Source organism: Acanthaster planci, linkage group LG14 (assembly GCF_054643075.1).
Source record: "Acanthaster planci isolate LZ-2023a linkage group LG14, COTS_SCS, whole genome shotgun sequence".
NCBI lineage: Eukaryota > Metazoa > Echinodermata > Asteroidea > Valvatida > Acanthasteridae > Acanthaster > Acanthaster planci.
The window spans coordinates 10,350,896-10,371,652 of NC_141790.1; the positions used below are offsets into that span (position 1 = coordinate 10,350,896).

General features: G+C 43.5%; 1 protein-coding gene across 1 annotated transcript; it reads right to left on the reverse strand.

Moving 5' to 3' along the window:
- Positions 1–619: 619 nt before the first annotated feature.
- LOC110980936 (uncharacterized) lies at positions 620–20,376 on the reverse strand. The gene is made up of 11 exons (XM_022238015.2): positions 20,175–20,376; positions 12,347–12,909; positions 11,650–11,875; positions 10,986–11,156; positions 9,684–9,808; positions 8,788–9,019; positions 7,913–8,086; positions 7,227–7,372; positions 6,003–6,240; positions 4,898–5,068; positions 620–4,348 (listed from the first exon to the last, which is right to left on the reverse strand). The coding sequence occupies exons 1-11, from the start codon at positions 20,218–20,220 to the stop codon at positions 4,203–4,205; spliced, it is 2,238 nt and encodes a 745-aa protein (XP_022093707.2). The 5' UTR covers positions 20,221–20,376; the 3' UTR covers positions 620–4,202.
- Between the last annotated feature and the right edge of the window lie 381 nt (positions 20,377–20,757).

Consider the following 20,757-nt stretch of genomic DNA (forward strand, 5'->3'; position numbering starts at 1 on the left):
AGACAATGGCAGCTAGTTCTATTGAACAATGCCATTGTTGGATAGTGTGGTAACTGGCAACCACAGACCCGCACGCTGTTTGGCCTTGGGGAGAGTAGAACTGTTGGATCTTGTTACACTGGGCAGGCAAGCCACTTTGACAAATGATGCTGATTGATGTGTCTGGCAGGGTTTCTAGCCAAAGTAGGCTGGAGGGTTAGGGTTAATAAGCACTTTTCAACGGAAGCAATTAACAATGGGAAAACCATTTCTGAGATTTTTTTTCATTTAACTTTAATGAAAGATTCCACAACCACAGTAAAGTTCCCCAAAGAAAGCTTTGCAAGCTGCTACGTGCTTACAGTTCAGGCTCATGTCACAGATATCAAGTGATACTAAATGCAAAAACATGCATCGTCAAGAAGTTGCTGTCCAGAATCAATTACAGCCAACACAAACTGAGGCCTGTCCTGCTTTGTGCAAAGATGGCCAAAATGCACTGAAGTCGGACGCTGGAATCACATTCCGTGTACGGCACACCACTGGGAGACAAAAGTTACAGAACCACAACCTCTGAGAGCAATAGACAACAGGTGCGCAAATTACATGTCCGGGTAGTAAATTTCTTTTTATACCCAAGTTTAGTCCGAATATATCATGGTTCCTCTTCAGCTGGTTTTTATTGCTTTGCTGGGAAAGACAGAAATGGGCCAACAGGATTTAAAACAGATCTCAAATGTAATGAAATTAATACATCGGCAAACATTACAGCGAAGAAGCTTGTCCACATTATAGTCACTATACAAGAAGTGCGTACCTATTTTGACAAGTTAGCATGAACAACGTACCGGCAAGCCCATTACAGCCTCAATGCTATCTCCTAATTCTAAAAACCAGATTAGTATTTTTTTTTTCATCTGATTTTGAGCTGTGCAACTGGTAACGATTAATCCTTTATCAAAACCTACATGTAGATTCAATTTTCCTTATATTTACAAGTGATATATAAAAAAATTCCAAGTACTCAATGTGATTTCAGAGCGTAAAATTACTGACTCCACAGCCGAAGAAAAAAAGTGTAATACGAAAACTTTACGTAAATACTTGCATTTATGTAATTACTAATTCTCAAGGCAGACAATTTTCATTTACACTTACATGTAATGTTTTGCATCAACTCTATGGTGAAATTTTTCAGAAATACAGATGTATGCAAACATGGACTGAAGTATTGGTCTTACCACAACATTACTCCTGATAACTCTGGATTAGAATCAAAATAAAACTCTACAAGATACACCAAACTGGACAAAAACACTGTGGAAAAACCCAGATAGAGACACTTCACGTCTGTCTGTCGAACAATTGGAATTTTATCTGGACGTCTTGTCGACATTTTTTGAAAGGCTCAATTATTCTCTCAAAATAAAAGGCCTCAGATAAAGGAAATGTAGATACTAAGGGATGGCGCGCATTGTGATGAAGAGTCTAATGGCTGTTAATTAATAAACGGTGAGCGGCCGCCAGAGGTTGAAAAGGAAATGTCAGCAAATTCCGCATTTTGAAAAAAAAAAGACACACACCTCCAGCCACAAGATTCTACATGTACCCCCATTGTTAAACCTTTTTTCTGAGTGTTCAGGGCACGCCCCCTCTTCCAAATCACATGTTAATAACAATCTGCCATTTCCGATCTTGATTATCAATGCTAAAAACGGCTCAATAACAAGAACTCTGCTTTTGCTACATACATGCACATGTGCTTTAATTTTTTTATTACTGCGCCTGCTAACAGTGGGCAATTCTTCGATTTAGGAAAATTGCAAGTGGGATTCACAATATAATTATATCCTTGATAACAATTTCCACTGTATCAACAAGAAAAGTCTCTCATTAAACCCCGATATTGGCATCGTGTAGTTCTAATTTCATTAAACAATGACCAATCATCTCTAATCATCACATCCTTTTTTTTTTCCTTTTTAAATTTCTAAACCCCTTATAAATCATGTACATTTCGTAGCAATCAATCTCCGAAATATCAACTAAAAAAACTCACAATATATATATATCTACCAACCTCATTAAAAAAAATACATTGCGAGTTAGGACACAAATTGGGTGATGTATTGCGAAGAAACTGTTAAACATTTCTTCGTGTCATTTTCCAATTAAGATGCCATTGGTTCAAACGTAATGGAAATGAGACTAAGAAAATTGAAAAAACCATGAAATAATTACGAGAGATTTTGAGGGTTCCCACAACAGTGTTTATGTACCGGTATATATATGCTTACCAAAAGGTACCCCTTAAAAACATGCAAATCTGTATTCAATTTTATATGTAAAATGGTAATGTTTACCATCTTGATGGTAAACTCAGGATTTTCCTTATTTTTGGAGGGTTGTTTGAAAGTTCCTAAAATCAGTACAGCCCTGAAAAAAAAAAAGAATCCTCAAAATCGCGAAACATCCTCCGAAATCTCACCCGACATAACTTATATTATTTGGGGTGAAAATATTTTCCCTCATCAGTTGATTTATTTTCATAGCGAAGGAGAAATTTACCAAAGAATGAAATTGAAGAAATCTTGAAGGCCAAAACAAGTAAAAACAACCACATTTAAAATACTGTTTGACGACTTTCAAAATGTTTTGTCGAACGAAATATTCAACTCTTCTCCCCCAACATTACGTGCAGTTTTTTTTCTGCCTGCAGCTTTACATCTCAAAATTTCATGTCACAGAGAAATTTCTAAGATTGCCCTCCGTTTTATGTTTCAGTCCTTAACTGTGACATTCAGAGAAAGGAAAACTATCTAACAGTTGGGAAACTAAAATGGATACAATAAAATCAAATCTAAATATTTCTATCCGCTTATAAAAAGTTTAACATTTACAGCTGAAGTCATTTTTATTTCTGACAAAAATGACACTATCCCCCCAAAACATTACAAAAATATTCAGATTTTTTTTTGCATTAATTCTTACTATGTAAGCAAGTCCACACAAAGCACATCCAAATCAACGTATATACTGGACATAACTGAGCACATTAAAAGATTGTACATTTTCTGTCTTTTTTTTTTGTCCAGCATTCACGATACAATTTACAACCTTTTTTTTGAGGAAAATTTAGAGATGCAACTGAAATACAACGGATTCATTACCGGTCAAGAATTTGTACTTCAAAATTAAAAAAACACATCCAGGCATTTGGTGGAAAAGTGAATCTTCTTCAGTATACAGCTTTAATGGTCACGTGATGCTACTCTAATCCAATTAAAGAGCAAAGTTAAGCACATTAACCCTAACCCCCCGCAGTACTCCAAGATCCTTTGGTTAGTTTGGAGGAATTTGGGGGACTGAGGAAGGACGGTGTTTGAGCATCGAATGATTTTCGAGGATTGAGGGAGAATGGAGTTTTTGAAGTCAGAGGATCTGGAAGGATTGAAGGAGAATGGTATTTTGAGCATTGGAGGATTTGGGAAGATTGGGGGAGCATGGGGATCGAAGTGTTATGGGATTTTGGAGGAATAGAAAAGGCTGCGTGGGGAGTGGTACTATTCAATTTATTGTTCACCATAGTTATTTATTTATTACTGGTCGCTGATTATATCAACCCCTTAGGTTGGTTTCTTTTCATTTTGCTTTGTTTCTTAGAGCTTGCACACTGGAGGATTTTGAAGGATTGAGGTTAAGATTATCCCTCAAATGATATTAAAGTGGGAAATTTTGGAGGATTTTGGAAGAATGCGTTTTTGTACCAAGCCTATTGGAGGATTTTGGAGGATTGAGGAAGGTGCCCAGCAAACGGGGCCTGGGGGGTTGGGGTTAAAAGGGACATAGTTTAATCTGCCTGTCAATTAGTTAACCAACTTTTGTAAATGGCCAAAATGAAAACACAAGTCCACAACCTCTGCCGAAATTTAAATAAATTTGCATGATATCTCTCTTGGGATCATATCATAAGTTCTGGCAGAGCCAAGGCTGTGGACTAATACATGCTCTGTACACAAAATGTCTCCATAAGGTCAGAACTAGAGCCCCCCCTCCCACCACCACCGAGGACAGAGTACTGGGAAAGCTCCAAAAAATCTACAGGAACCAGTGACAAATCTGAAAATGGATCAACCCCCTTCTTTCCCCGGTACCCTGCCCAGAAATCGCCTCTTATTTTCCATATGGAACACTAATCGGTTTGCTTACATTGCGGAATGTACTCAGACCGACTGGTATCCAGATCGGTTGGTGCGGCTGCGTCCGATCAGGTAGGCAATCAGCACGATGATGACCAGGCCAGCCAGGGCGCAGCCCACGGCGATCGGCACGATGTTGCTGACGTCGTTGTCCGCGGCACAATCCGTGGCTGGCAAGAAAAACAAAAAAAGAAATGAGAGTTTTACAAGTTGCAGAAGAGCACAGGGAAGTTTGAACAGAGATTACTCTCTGACCTCCAGTTTAACTGCCTCATACCAACGTGAAAGTGTAACACAGTCCCACAAAAATGACCCCAGTTGTTGCACAATCCTATTATTTATCATATTTCATCCTTGGCTGCATCCCTCATTGCAAACCTGGCCTCTGCCATCTAGTACATTTTATTTTCATGCCAATGGCTCCCTCTGCACTTAGAGAAAGAGCTAACAGTAACCAGCTATTGGTCCAGCCTGGTAACATGTGTTCAACGGCATGCATATTGCCACCAAGCATTGCTTGAGTGATGTTAGAACTTTCACCAGTTGGCTAAGGGAGACCACTGCTCTCCTCTCTGCTCACAGAAAAACAAACGCGGAAAGAAATCTCCGATTACCCTGAAAAGGATAAGAGATGAGTTACACAAGTCCTGCCCACAGGACATAAACTCTCACAAAAACATGCCGTTTGAAGGGTTAAAGGTGTGTGTGTGGTCACTTACGATCTCCAAATCCCCCTTTCTTGACCTCCTGGGCAAAAGGTTGCACCTTCATCTCGGTGAAGGTGGCCACCACCTCCTTGGCCGTGATGTTCTGGTTGGCTTTGCACATGTAGTAGTTGCCCGCCGTCGAATCGTAGCGTTTAGTGCCATTGGAGACAGTCATGTCATCATCTGTGTTTAAGAGAACAGTAGCGGGGTGGGGGGGTTGATGATAAAAGGAAGTTAGCTAAGTTCTGGAGTACTGCTTGAGAGGTAGCAGCAAGACTGGCAGAAAAGAAGAAAGCTGGGCTGATCTTCAGCTTATTGTTTGGAAATGTAAAGCTAAGCTGCTTCAACTTCAAATAATCAGAAATATGTGTCGTGCATCATCTTGCGATTCATCATCAAAATCATATGTCTGTGTTGCATCATCAGGCGATGATGAATGAAATCTCCTGGCTTACTTCCCTTTTTTTCAAAAAAATCTTCCGCAACTGTAAATTAGAACGGGGTGATTGGCTGGTGCCAGAATTATCGGCCAATCATGCCAAAAAAATAAAAAGACGAGCACAAAAATGGACAGATGGTGCAAAGAATCTCGCAATCGTACAGATCCACTGCTCACATCCATCACGATGCCAAACTACAAGTTAAAGGGCCCGGCAATTCAGTCCGATCAGAACCTTTCTCGAAAGGCCTACTCTACTGCTCAGACGAGCTAACACGTGCCAACACCTAGCGCTACCATCTGTTAAATTTTCAAGTAAATTCGGTGACTGAAATCAGTATATCCTTTAAAGGCTCAATTCGCATATCACGGCGCATTTAGCAGTAAAATCAATCTAGGACCAATGACGGATGCTGCCTACACGCTACCGCCCCCCCCCCGACATGCTCAGGTTTTACTGGGCAAACTTCCACCGACAATGGCGTCCTAGACTCTTTGCATAATTCAATCCCCGCCCTTTCTGACAGTCCAGCAATATGAGTATTAGGAATCGAAACTCCCTTCACAAATCTCAATATTTTCTGCTCTTTCTAACGGAAAGAAACTAACTCCAAAAAGTAACCCACTCAGCAAGTTCCACAAGAATTTCAGTGCCAAAAACTTCACTGGTTCCCTTACGTGTTGATGCGTTGACTCCAGGGAAGTACATGGCGTCCACCACGTAACGCAGGGTGAAGTTGGTTAGGGCGTAGTTCTTGTCTTTGTCCATGGTGAAAGTCAGTGACATCGTCCAGTCCTTCTCGGTCTTCTTGCCTTCCGGTGAGAACTTGGCGACAAACTCTGCTTTGGTGTCGGTGCAGGTCGAGGCTTCAGTGTCTACAGTGATGTTGGGGAAGTAGTAACCCTCCCTGGATTTCTACAAGGCGACGGAGAAAATGTTAAACTCTGTTATCCCGAAACCAATCCAACAATGATTCCATGAGGTTTACTACACCAAGCATGGAGGGGTATCTGTTAGCCCTAACCAACCCCCTAGGCCCTTTTTGCTAGGGACCCTCCTCAATCCTCCAAAAGCCTCATTTTTTTGGGGGGGGTTAAAAAGTTCTCTCTCAATCCTTCGGAATTTCCTGGAAGTGTTACTTGGAGGTGTGCCTACTGCCTCAATCCTTCAAAATCCTCCGGCAGTTCCTGTCACTGTGTTGAAGCAGTGCAAATGGCATTCTTGTGCAGAGCGGTTGATTCAAAAGAAACATTGGACTGGATTTATGCATGACTAAGCAAAACCGACAAGGTCTGTCCCACGCCCTTCACGCATGGCATCCTTCACAATAAGCCATGCACTTTTGCCATTCACCCTCAATCCTCCAAAACTGCCCGAAGGATTTTGGAGGACTGAGGAGGGTTTGGGTTAACCCTATCCACTCTCGATCCTCCACATTTGTCTGAGAGGTTCTGGAAGACACGTGTATAGCAAAACCTGTGGCTAGTTGTCGGGAGATTGGAGGGAAAATAAATATCTAGGAAATAATCGGCACAGGTTTTGAGGGCCCAACTGCAGCACAGGGCACCACGATATACATTTGCCCGAGAGCACCCCTTAAAATTCTTATTTATTGAGGCAATTTTATTCCACATAAACTTTTACAGTGCAAATTCAGGATTTTCCACATTTTAGAAGAGATTCAGTGAAATATGCTGAAATCAGGTAAAATCCTGCCAAATCTTAGCCCAATAAGTCTGAAGAATCCATTGTATCAAGGTCTCAGAAAAAAAATTGTAATGCCCCACCCCAATACATCTCTCATCTTTTATAACAAGAGTTGGCTCAGTCGTTTTCTTTCTTGCGTTTGTTCGTGTACCTGCTTTGTTGGTGTGGTCGTTTACGTTCTGGGTTCCTCTTACCGTGTGGTTTCCCATTTGGTAGGAAATGATAAACTGAGCTCCAAACTGCATCATCATGCAGATGCCCTTGGTGTTGGAGATGTTGAAATGTCCGACTGGGGGCACCGCCGGCCTGCGTTTTGGAGTATCATCGCTGCACTGGTTCACTACAGAGGGAACAGAAACCAATCAGGAAGAGGACGGGGCTGTGCCGACAACACCAATAATGGATCATTTGTGTGATGTACATTTGAAGGAACTGGAGGCCGGTTCAAGATAATAAACGACCAAGTTAACAATGATTAAAAGGGATCTTAATGGCAGGCTTGGGCAATCCTGTGATGAAACTGGACAGAGTCAATTGGGATATCAACACTGAAGGTGTAATTATTTTTTTCGAGAAATCAACAACCTCTACGGCATGATTCCAGCTCAAGTGGAATTCTCCAGACTCTTCAAGACATGCCAGAACCAGTTTTTGGGTGGTAAATCATGACATCTTGGAGCCTGATTGAACCCGATTGCCAGTGCAGATCCTCACTGCGCAAAGTTTTGCCCAATGCTTCTAATATGGGGCAATTCTGGGTTGAATTAAGGTTTTTGTGTGGTAGCCATCTGGCAGCCCCACCCCCCTTCCTTCCGTCCCTTCCCAAATAGGCCCAAGCGGTTAAAAAAAAAAAAAAAAACAAGACGGGTTGCTCCCTCACTTTCTCCGAATGTGTCCTTCACATCAAACGGCTGGATCTTGACGTCGGTGTAGCTCAGGGCAAACTTGTCCTTGGTCTTGAAGTCCACCTTCTCTTGGGCGGAGCACTTGTAATAGCTTCCCAGGCCGGTCGGGAACTTCTTCGGCACCATCCCACCGTAGGTGACAGGCTTGCCTGTCAAGTAACAAGCACAGAAAAAAAAAAAAAAAGACGCGCTAAAAAGTCAGCTCTCCTAGAGCGAAGACTAAAATCATGCAATCAACTGCTTCCGGTCGAACCGTCTTGGGTTGCACGACACAACAGTGGGAAAGTAAAGGTGATAACTCGAGGTTTTGTTATGAACCTGTTTTCCAGCCGTGTGAAGTTTCATTTTATTATCTGATGTATCCAACAATCGTGTCCCTTTTGTGACAAAAACCATAGTCCGGACCTAAAAGGGTTATGTACAACTTGACCACTCTGAGGACGGCAGCACGAGAAAAAGAATTTTTCTCTTAGTGCTGCGTAATCCTTAACATCGTTAGGTGGGCAAGATCACTGGTGTGAAGGATTTGTACATGTGCAAGTTCACACGTGACATGCTGGTCCCAAGGGTCAATGTCGCTAGGCAATTAATGGGCCATCGCCTGTACAGGGCTGCAGCACAGAGCTGCTAAGGTTAAAGGAGGGTTTCCCTCATCTTATCTTTGTGGCCATCTTGGGCTTGTCCGACATCTGGCTGATTGGAAGCTAGTTATACAACTACATGGACAAACTTCAATCTAAGGGTTGGCCGCATGCTAAAAGCACCTATGCGAGGGGGGGGTTGAAATAAGGCAGTGAAGACAAAGGGGCGCTTTGAGTTCTCTCCTGCAAGGCAGGCCAACCAAACTCACCAGCGTCACTGCTGTTGGGGAAATGGGCAGGGCTGTGCACCAGCACGGCCGTGGCATTCACCAGGGAGAACGTCTTGGTCTTGTTGTCGGCCTGGAAGACCTGAGTGAAGGAGCTGCCGTTGTCGAAGGTCAGGGCCAGGATGGCATTGACCTCTGGCTCCTTGTCTGACCCGCACTGACTCGTGGCGTTGTCAATGGCGGCATTTTGCGGTAGCACGTACTCAAACGGGTACTGATGTGAAGAGAAAAATCAGGAAAGTTTCACATTACATCATCCAGGCCAATTAAATCAACCAATTATTTTCACCTCATGGGCCGTGAACACTTGCTTCAGTCGGGCAATGATAAATATATCTGGGGCCTCATCTAACAAAACAAGTCACAACTTGCATGAGCCATACTTGAGATTAAGGCTCATTCTGCAACTTAGGGGTCAAATTTTTTCGTGTCCCTATCACATCTAACATATGATTTATAAGTTCAGAACACATTCTCTAATTTCATAGAGTGACGAATTAATGCAAATTACCTGACCAACAGATAGCAAAATAGAAATGATTTGAAATCAATTTCAGTGATATTTCCATGTCAAATTACACAGGTCAGGTGTAAAAAGGACACAAAAACGTCCCACTTTTGGACCCTGAATTTATCGAATGACCCTAAAGGCTTTGAAATGAACTTTGCACCACGCATCGCCCTTGAATATTTTCACCGACATAATGCCCACTTTCACCAGGACGCCAAATTGAGTGATAATTGTCACAACCGCAAAACCGGTTTGCTCGTTCCAATGCAAGCTGAAAACCACATTTCTAAAAAGGGGGGGGGAGCTTTCTTACTCATTTCCTGGATCCAGTCACCGAAACATGTACAAAGCGCCGAGGGCAACTCACCATTTTCTTGTCCTTTTTCATGTACTCCCCCGTGAAGGTGAGCTCGAAATCGGCTAGCAGACAATATGATCCCTTGGAGTCCCGAAGACCCCAGTGCGCGGGGAAGTCGGCGGGGCAGTGGCTCTCTGTAAGGACAGCCAAGCAAAGTTTTGTCACTGTTGGCTCGTGCGCCTCTTTGAAAAAGGAAATTGGCGAACGGACGGTGAGGTCCCCTGGGCCCTCAATCTTCCCAATCTGGCCTCGACATTAACCCCAGCCACCAAGGCCACTGCCTGTGTGCCCTGCCAGATTGGTCGCAATGCCCCTTAAAAGCATACACTGTTGGCAGTCAAGTACACCCTTTTTATGCCAACCCTATAAGAGCTGGGGAAGGGGGCAGATCCATCTCCCCAAAGTTTTTCTCAACAATATCTTCCATTTATTTTGGCACCGGCCTTGTGAAAATGAGACATACCTTATCCTTCTCAAGCGGCACCCATTTTTCTGAGACTGGCCGCAAATGTAGACATAGTGTCTTTCCACTGACAGGCTTGATGCATGCTTGATACGCGAAAGCTAAGTGTACGAAGCGTGTGGAGTCACACCAAAGAGTCACCTCAAGTTAGTAGACCTACTCCACAGCAGTTTTTCTCCCGACAGGAAATAACTCGCATTGTGTACACAGATCGGATGGAAGTGCATGAGGCGACGCATGCGTACAAAGGTTTTAGTTGCTAACAAGACGGAAGTGTTAACAGACACGAATGTCCCATCCAGCCTGCATTCAAGCCCACAAATTGATATATTCGTATCACAAACAAGATCTCTCCTAATCGTTTTAGTAGTTGTGACCTCTACCCTGGAGCTTTCAAGCTTAACGCAATAGGCCCGTGGGTATATCAAAACAATACAAAAGCCATCTCCACACGGCAAATATTTCTCAAGTTATTGTATTTAAAATATTTCTGTTGTTTCAGTCACAATGGCTTTTACCTTCGACCTTTCAGATCCAAAAGCTTTGGGCTTCCTAGGATTAGTAAGAACAATCAACGAACCACAGTTGAAGTTCATCCAGAAAGTATTCACCAAATATTCACTGACAAGATTTCTATTTACTTTACCCATTCTGAACTTGACCTTTGACCCTCCAGCCCCAAATGTCACAGGTTTCCTTAAATCACCTACAGTAATCCACAAACTGAATTTGAAGTTCATATGCAGAGTAATTCGCAAGTTATCGTGCCAACGAAAATATTCGGGACACAAACTGACTTTTTCACATTGCAAAAGGAAATGTCAGTTGAGCCGGCAAAAAAGATTTACCTTTGCCGAATGTCTTGTCCACCTGGAACGGCTGTACCCGGAGGTCAGTGAAAGTGATGGCGAAGGCGTGCTCCTTGAAGGGAATCTGCTCCATGGCCGTGCATTTGTAGCTGTAGCCTAGCTCCGTCTTGAAGAAGACCTCGCTGGGGACGCCCCCGTACTCAACGGCCCCTGATTAATCGCAAAGTGGGAGATGGAACACCGTCAGCTGGAATTCACTCAGATTTCTGTGGTCACTTGACATTTTGATATATACATGTACCGTGACGGATTGCACTTTGCATTCTCTGTGCTATTTAGGGCACGGATGTACGGTATAAAACCATTCCGCAGCTGCAAACAGTCACAAACAGTCAAACATTTAACTTACTGCAATACTTGACTATCAAGTGGCCTATCGATCACAGCTTCCTTGGCCAAAAAAGGACTGAATATGAAGATTCTGCTGGTGCCGTCAACTGGTGACCGACTTCTTCTCGCCTCCATTTAACTTGTAAAGAGCTAGCAATTACCCCTGCTCAGAGGCAAAGCAAAAACCAGGCCCTCGTGGCCCCAAAAGCCAACCAAACAAATGCCTTTTGGGGGGAAGGGTTGAGGGAGGGCGCTATTTCTCACCGGACGCTGTTGGGGTGATGAAGTTATGATTTTTCTTTCTTTTTTTTACCTGTTGCACTGCTGTTGGGGAAATGGGCTTCGGTGTGCGTCAGGCTGACATTAGCAGACTTAAGCTGGAACATTTTAGTTTGGGGATCCATCGTGAATTCCAGGGTGAAGGTATCGGCGGTTTGGTACCACGACAGAGCCAGGATGGCCGATTCCGTCGCCGAGCCACACCTACTCGTTGCGTTGTCGACTTGCGCATTCTCCGGCATGTTGAAGGCAAACTTCCCCTGTGGGTGACCAAATGAGGAGGAATTGTAACATTTACCTCCAGAGTGAACGTAAACCCTACCCTTCCCAGAATTCCAGTTTGATATCCACACTGAGGTTGAGAAGAATTTGGTGGGAGTGAGGAAGGTACACCAACTTCTTTTTTCCTTACTTGAGGCTTGATAATGTTAAGAAGTTTTGGGTACAAAGAGCGTGCCAATAGTCGTTTCTGCACCTGCAGATGTGGGAAGGCGTCCGACAAGAATGGACAAGAATTAGGAAATTTGAGCACTAAAAATATTCTTGACCGTTTCTTACATGCCAGTGATTACCTGCAAGTCAGTCTGAAACAGTAGAGATGGCTTAGTGAGATTTTTTGTGCGGCATGGTCTCAGCCTGGGTGAGAATGGGGCGTGTCCATCCCCAGTTTCGACATCCAATACTGTCGTACAACGTATCCCCCCCCCAAGAAAAAAAGTTGAAGGACTTACAGTGGATTTGTCTTTGAGCTTGTAGGTACCAGAGAAGGCTGCATAAAACTGGGCCAAGATGCACTCATTTCCTTGAGCGTCCGACACTGACCAAGTCCTGAGGGGCGAAAAGGTGGTGGCCGGGGCCTTTGTGGGCACAGTGGTGGGGACCACTGTCGCGTTGCCTTGAGTGTGCGCCGTGGACACTGGTTGGGTGGTGGGAACCACTGTTGCATTGCCTTGAGTGTGCGCCGTGGACACTGGTTGGGTGGTGGGAACCACTGTTGCATTGCCTTGAGTGTGCGCCGTGGACGCTGGTTGGGTGGTAGGAACCACTGTTGCATTGCCTTGGGTGTGCGCCGTGGATGCCGGTTGGGTGGTGGGGACCACTGTCGCTTTGCCTTCGGTGTGTGCTTTGGACGCCTGTTGGGTGGTGGGGACCACTGTCGCTTTGCCTTCGGTGTGTGCTTTGGACGCCGGTTGGGTAGTAGGGACCACGGTCGCAGGCTTTTGAGTGGGCATCGTGGGTTGGGTGGTTTTGCCTACTCGAGTAGCTGGCTGCTCCGTTGACTGGCCATCCGAGGCTGGCAAGGAAACAAGAAGGGAAAAAGTCAATCCGAGTTCTGCAATACCTGATTGACTTCACAGATTTTCACCTTAACTGCCCAGTACCCATCAAATTCCAACGGCAGGTTTTCTAGGTTTTGGCAGGTAATTGGTACCAAACCTGTTTACCTTCTTGTTGAATTCTGTCGGACTTTGTATCAAAGGGCCAAGGTGATGGTGTTGGAATTTGTGTGAGTTGGAACACACAGGGGTCACTGCGTGCAGTGTCTGGCTTGCTGTACCACTTGTTGGACTATGCTTGATTTTGTCAGGTTTGGTACTGTTCAGTGCAAGTCATCCTATACTGCATAGACCCATCCATACAATATCACTCAAACTCTAACACGGCACTTAGCAGTTTAATAGGTTTGGTACAGTGACCTGCTTGTATCTGTTGACGTTTGTTGGGTTTAGAATGTTCTCTGGTGGAAGAGTTTGGGGGGTTAAGGGCTAGCTAGAGTGCACGCAAACATTTAATAAACATGGTTCATGAAGTAGCTTAGCCTGTGTTTTTGTCAAGATACAAAATTTGAGGAAAATACCAATTCTATGGGCACTGGAAATGTTATGTACATGTAAGTTGGATTTTTGTCAACATTTTTCCTTGGCTTTTCCTCTGAATTCTGTAATGGATGATCCTAAAGTCTTCAAAACACTCTTACAGAGGGGTAAACCGTGTATGGACCCGGCCAAGTCCACACAAGTTTTGACCACACAATCTGGATGTGGATGCCTGTTCAGTTCTCAGGTCTACACACAGCTGGCAATTAAGACTGGCTTAACCAAACAATGACAGCATGGCAACCATGTCCAGTGTGTATATGCATATGTGTGCGCATGGCAACAACATTACAGTTGAACATGTATTTCAGGGACCTGTACACGGTACATGCATGTTACATACACCTGTGTACATGCACTCTATCCTTGAACTGTGAACTGTTTGCCAGACAGGAAAAAAGGTACACTGCGCGTGACCCTTCTCAGTTTGCTGATCTTTAACGCGTCTGTAGTCTTTTCCCTGAAAACACCAGCTGGTTTTGTTCTCCACTTGCAAAGCTTTCCGGTATCCATTACAGTCATTTGCCAAAGTTTAAGACCCACCTGGAGTTTTAATGGAATCTGCCACTGGACCTGCCAAGGCAGGTTTTGTATAAAATCTTGTCTGTGAGGCAGCGTGGGTAAAAAAAAAAAAAGAAGCCAGACTACCGGTGAGTAATCAGAAATAAAGGAGGGCACACTAAATATCAGACTTAACATTTCAAATCATGGAAATGTAGTCAAATAGCTGTTTAACCAAGACACTAAGGTTACACATTGAAACTAAACATAAGTTGCCATGATTAATTGGGTTGCGTTTTTTTCTTGAGGCTAATGCATTTCGCACGGGCAGTCTGCGACTTTTGCAAATGCAGAGTGAATTGGTATCAAACGACAACACATGCTCACAATGAGTGCTCTCCTGTACAATTATGAACGATACCTTTCCGTCAAGTGTACTTGTAAATGTACTGCATACATGTACATGCATACATGTATGTTGATGCAGATGTTGTCCGAAAAGAAGTTGGCGCATGCATGAAACCAATTTGGAAAGGTCTGACGCGTTCAAAGATTGCTGCCGGCAGAAATGCGCTCAGGGATTTCACTCTGAAGGAGACTTGTATCAACCGAATCATCTACGGTACTTAAGGGTGAGCATTTATGTTTAATTTGAAAAAAAGCGTTCAGAAAACTATCCCATATCACTTAAACATTTAGCAGACACATTACAAAGGCTGCCACCTGCCTCAGTGTTTTCAGAAATATGCATAATTATATACATGTAGTTAAAAAAATGCATGTGGTCCAGCCAATGTGAAAACGTAGACTGATGTTGGGGCATTTAAAACAAGCCCTATTTATTCCTCTAGAATCCACTTTTTTTCCTCAGTGAGTACATGGACGCCAAAAGGAAAACCTGTCCTGAGCATCCGATTACATTTTACGAGCATCGCTTCCAATAAAAACGGACGCCAGATCGAATGAATCAAAACGTCTAACCTCTAAAAGGGGCGGTTCAGCTTAAACATTTGGGAAAATTTGTAAACGGATCAGGAACTTGTTTCGTTTAAATGTCCCAGCCTTTTCATTTACACGTAATCCCACTGCTAAGGGGAAGATTGTACATGTATTGGTGGGAACAGTGCACCCAAATGGTTAACAATCACACACAATCAAGTACTGAGTAACAGATGCTTTGCATGGTGGCCATTTTGCAGGGTGGTTCTTCTGTTCCACAGGGAAGAACCTCCTTTGTGAATACCTTGCAGAACAAAAGCACTGGCCTGCAAGATGGCAGTCATGCAAACCCCCATACATGTACATAGAATTCGGCCTGTGTTGACTATCAGGCAAATAATCCCATGGCCATCTGTGACACAGCGATACTGTATCTTGTGTCCACAGAAGTCAGGGCTTGTGTGTGTCGCACAAAGACAACTGTGGGATAATTCGCTTCACATGTTTATTCAGCACTTTGTAGGCAGGGTTCACTCAAGTGGTTTGCTTGTAAACTGAAGCACTGGTGTGAACGTGAACATGTTTGTAGCGGTCATTCTTTTGACCAAATACAAGGCCGGAGAAGTACATGTACCATTGAGTTGAGTCTCATTAACAAAATGCCCTTTGGACTTTGTAGATTACCTTGTAATAACAGGAACCTTATATTATCGGGAAAAATTAAACAATAAAAAAAAGGAATCTAAAAATTTCCTTATTACAGGCAGAATCTTGTATTAATTACCAGTTCTCTTATTGGTATTTACAAGGTTTGACTGTGCACATGCAAGATTTCAAAAGGTCCAGGTGAACATGTAGGCGGATGGATGGATGACTGAAGCTTCTACCCCCATTTACAACACCTGAATAAATCACCCTCACCTGACAAGACTCTGACGCACTTCAGAACACAAGACAACCCCAAAACGATATTCCAGGGGAAATCTACAGAATCAGTCGAGGACTGAAAACCACATCCGCATGTGGACCGTGCTGCGGATCAAAGCCCGGTAGCAGAGGTGAGAGGCGAGGAAAGAGCCACTATGACAAACCGAGTATACGATACTTATTCAGATTCTCTGTCCGTACCTGAATGGGTACACATGACACATGTGCTAATTGACTTCAACATTGTTGCTCAGTCTTTCATCTCCAATCTCAAAATGCTGAGAAATGTGAATTGTTAATAGAATTCATTCTTTTTTTTTAAATCACCGTAAAAAACTTTTAACCTCATGCATTTTACAAATGTCTGATTAAAAAAAAAGCATGTGTTCTGGAAAGTCGTTATAGTTTACCTAAAGTAGTATTTTCAGGAACAAAGCATGGGCTTCATACATCCAAACTGGTCTTGACTTCCAAAGTTTAAAATGACTCTTGACAGTGTTTTTGTGCCGCACAATTCTGGTAGAGTGTACCGTACAATTCACATGACCGGCTTGAGAGTGTAAATACGCCATGTTTGTACTGTCAAGTTTCAGGGCAGGAATGAAAGCAGACATGTACATGTAGGTGTTACCGACGGTGAAAACTCCGCAAAGTTTGGAGACGTTCACACAAACAACAAAGCATTTGTGATCTTTTCCAAAACTTCTGCACAACATTCCAAAGCACTTCTTGTTGACACAGTAGCACTTCCAATAGAATGGACAGAAAGTAACTTTTAATGTGTTAGCAGAACAAAATATCAGCACAGAAACCAGTTAAACTCCTCAGCTCTTACGAAAGAACAGGTGCACTGTTCAGCTTTGAAAAGAACAAACAAAATGCTGAGAGGGTAGCTTTCGTTAAGGCAGTGTGATGTCACCGGTCTAAAGGCTCATGCTAGGCATTGCATCATGGACTATATTTATCACTTCATCATAATGGAGGACGGCTGTTAAAAGTACAGCATAGCAGCCTTACGTCAGTGCCACCCATCCGGTATCTCTTGTAGGACTCTCCGTGTGACCGACCCGGCATTTCGTCAGCAGTTCCTGAACAGAATCACGCCCTCCACTTGTGCCTCACAGGTCAACTGCACAGATGAGGACAATCGCTGACAATGGGGCCAAAGGTCACAGAGCAGGCTCAAGTACAATCAATGTGTGCAAACAAGGTTTTTACAGATTTCATTCCCGACATACATGTAAATGGTGCCAAATCGGCAACTGAAAACAATTCTGAAATAACTCTCCAAAAACTGAAACGACTCTTGACGGCAAAAGTAAAATTGTGAAAGGATACACACGACCACAGCACGATAGTCTGGTCAGACATCAAACATTTTGGAATCAGTCTGTCTGACCACAAGCAGATGAGGTTGGACAAACTGTTTGAAGGGTGTATAGGCCTAATGCTAAGAAATTCCCAAAACTGAAATCCATTGATTACTTTTCTTATTGTTGTGTTTATAGCATTTACATTGTAAGAACTTGTCGTCATGTGACTCCACTTTGGTGTGCAGGTGTCCGATCAAAATTGACCGTGCTTACTACATGTGGATGTAGGCCTAAATGTATTCATCTACACTCTTTGGTATCTTCATGCTCTGTGCAACATTACTAGCACTACTTTTTTCTTGCCACCCGCTCAGGACTGTAACCAGAGCTTGTGCAAAGTTGCCGTTGGTTACTATGACTCTGACAGTTGGTACCCTTCACTGAGTTTACAAGTCACCTTGACCCTAACTACGGTACCCCTAGCCCCTCTACTCAACAGTTTGTGGGCCGATTGCATACCATACCCAAATGTATTAGGCCTACGCATGAACGTGTTCAACTTCGTTGGACTGAGGGACGGCAACCTGGAGTGATGGTGGGTTTTGTCCAAGTGAGATCGATTTCTGAATTGACGAGGACTGCTTTAGATTGATCGTATTAAACATAGAAAAACGCATATTCTCCATCCATTCCAAACTGAGAGGATTCCATACGGATGCTGCTTGACACCTCATCCACAAACCCTTACGAGACTGGTCTGAAAAACTCCACGTCGGCGGTCTTCGCAGTGAGCAGGTTAGGCCTGGGTAAACAGGAAACAGCTGTTGCATCTCAACTCCTGGTGCTCAATTTGCACAATGTGAGGTCATGGTTTGGGGGTCATAAACTTGACGTTATGATGATTTGAGCTGTTAGGGTCAATGTGCACGACCGGATGAAGTCCAAAAACGAGCTCAAAATTTCTCGAAATGGAGGTAAGATTACATAGTGACTGTTGTATGACTCAATTCCAGGACTCGGACTCGAGTCACATTTTTCATGACTCAGACTCAACTCAAGTCATATTGGGTGACTTGGACTCGACCACGATGACTCAGACTTGAGCTTGGTGACTAAAGACTTGAGTCATGTATCTTCATTAAATACATTTACCGTATACACCATCAAAAATTAATTTGCATGCACCCATGCTATCTGCACATTTTCCACTTTGCCCATTTATGTACGGCTAAATTTCCACTGATGAGTCAACCAGACGCATCATATTCCGTGTCCACAAACTGTGCGGCAGTAATCAGACTATGCACCCGGCGCACATTTGTTATTTTACACGCGCAAATACGGACATACATGTATATTCAGTCTCACGGTCTCCAGTCGCAAATATGAACAGTTTTACCAAAATGGCCAGGCTCACGTGTAAATAAAAAATGCATGGCCTACGCTGGGCATGTGAAGTTGCTTAGGCCTGGGCGAAGTGGTTTGGTGTTGGTATAGGCCATTTCGAAACGACTGGATACTGGTAAGACTTTGGTCTCGCTGGTTCCATCCATTTTGAAGCTGTGTTCGAAGCCGCATGTTCAAACTGACGTGCGAAACTAAAGTCTAAGCAAAATCAGCTGAACAGGTGTCAGTCACTTCACCCCATGCCTCTTCCCCCCTAACAACTTTGCCAAAACGATGCTTCCGATTTCCCGACGGCCGGGCCCAAATTTTTCAGCGAGACCCTAAAATTTTTATTGGCAAGTTAGAAAAAAAAGTTTTCTTTGTGTTTCGTTGTCACTGTGGTAAAAACACATTTGTTCACGTTAATTCTTCGCATTTTGTCTACGTGTGTATTTTCTGTGTTCATCAGTTGAATTTTAAGTTTTTTTGCTCGTACTTGAAGCGAGAATGTTTCCAAAAAATTCCCTGCATGCTGAGATTTTTCCGATCGCCTGAGTACAGCTGTCTGAATGCATCGACAATTACCAGAGCAATGTGAACAGAATTTGTGTGTGTCGCTTTCAGTTGAAATCAACTTGAAGAGGATGAGAAATAACCCCAATGTTAATCCAACCATATGTACTTCACCATAATGGACAACGCAGTCGACATCAATTTAACCCTCCTATGCTGAAGTCACTCTTTGGGTCAATTAATCAGCTGCACAAAGATGCACACCTGTGTCATATTGTGCACTGTGCCAACTATCCTACACAGGCATGACAGATAGCATTTTTGTGCTGTCCAACAACTGCAGAAAACACATGCACAAGAGTGACTGTTGGCATTCATGCATATCTGTGCTGTTAAACCACAGGAGGGTTAATGCCGTAGAGTTTTCTATAATAATTACATGTCGTTTGTGGAACTCCCCTCTTGACCATTTTTGAAGAGGCTTGTATTTGTAACACACTCGAGCACGGACGGCAAAGTGGAAATGGGGCGAAGTGGGAATGGAGCGAAGTGGAGATGGGACGATGTGGGGATGGGGCGAAGTGGGGATGGGGCAAAGTGGTTAGGGGCAAAGTGGTTAGGGGCGACGTGGAAATTGGGCGAAGTGACTGTAAACCGGCTGAACAACTTGATTCATGACTTGTGACTGAGACTCGAGGTTTGTGACTTGAGACATGGACTCGGACTCGAGGCTTGAGACTCAGACTGGCCATTGATGACTCAGCTACAACAATGTGTAGTGAAGGATTTATTCAGAAGTGGAGAGGCCTCGAGGGTGTACATGGCGTTCATCAAGCACCTCTAATCTTGAAAATTCTTTCATTTCGATGTGCTTGAAAAAGTCAACAAAAAATCGGTAGGGGGCCTATATGGGCATGTGGCTGTAGGGGAGCGCAGCGTACCGTAGGCCACATTAATAGGGCTATCAGCCCCTCCCCACTCTCATTCCATGCTGCATTGATGAACATGTTGAAGTGGTTGCACCACCCCGTGGTTGCACCAACATGACCATGATGATGAAGGAACACACCACCCCCGAACATGACCCCCCGAAAAATACTTACCAAGAGCTAAGAACAGAAGAGCAAGGATTACTGTAAGAAGCTTCATTTTGGCTCTTGTTGGTCAAGACCCTAAAACTGTAAAAATGACTGGTTATTAAGGCGATTTCAGCTCCCGGGAAAACTGCAATACCTCTCGATCATCTACCGTACCGTTCCACCAGTGTTCAGAATTCAGGAAGAAAGGATGGTGTGCTATTGGTACCCGTGTAGTCCTCTTGGAGAACGTGTGCGCTGCTGGTTACCAGTTATATAATGGCAGACAGACACTGTCATGTGATTTTGGCTGTTCCTTCATTTGAACACACACCCCTTCAAAAGCAAGTTCTTCCCATTGTCTTAAGATTCTTTAAATTAAATCTCACATTAAATGTATTCGAGTTATTGAAAGAAATTATTTTTTTGTTTCAATCGTTTAAAACAGCTCCATACAAATCCCGAAGCCAAAGATAATGTTTTGAGTTGTATTTGTCTAGATAAGAAAAAACTAAAGGCGCAACAACCCGATATGTCGAAAGGTCCCTTGTCACGTGCATGCGTGCACGGACTACTGCGCCATTGGTGTCACAAGTGAAGTAGTACTCTT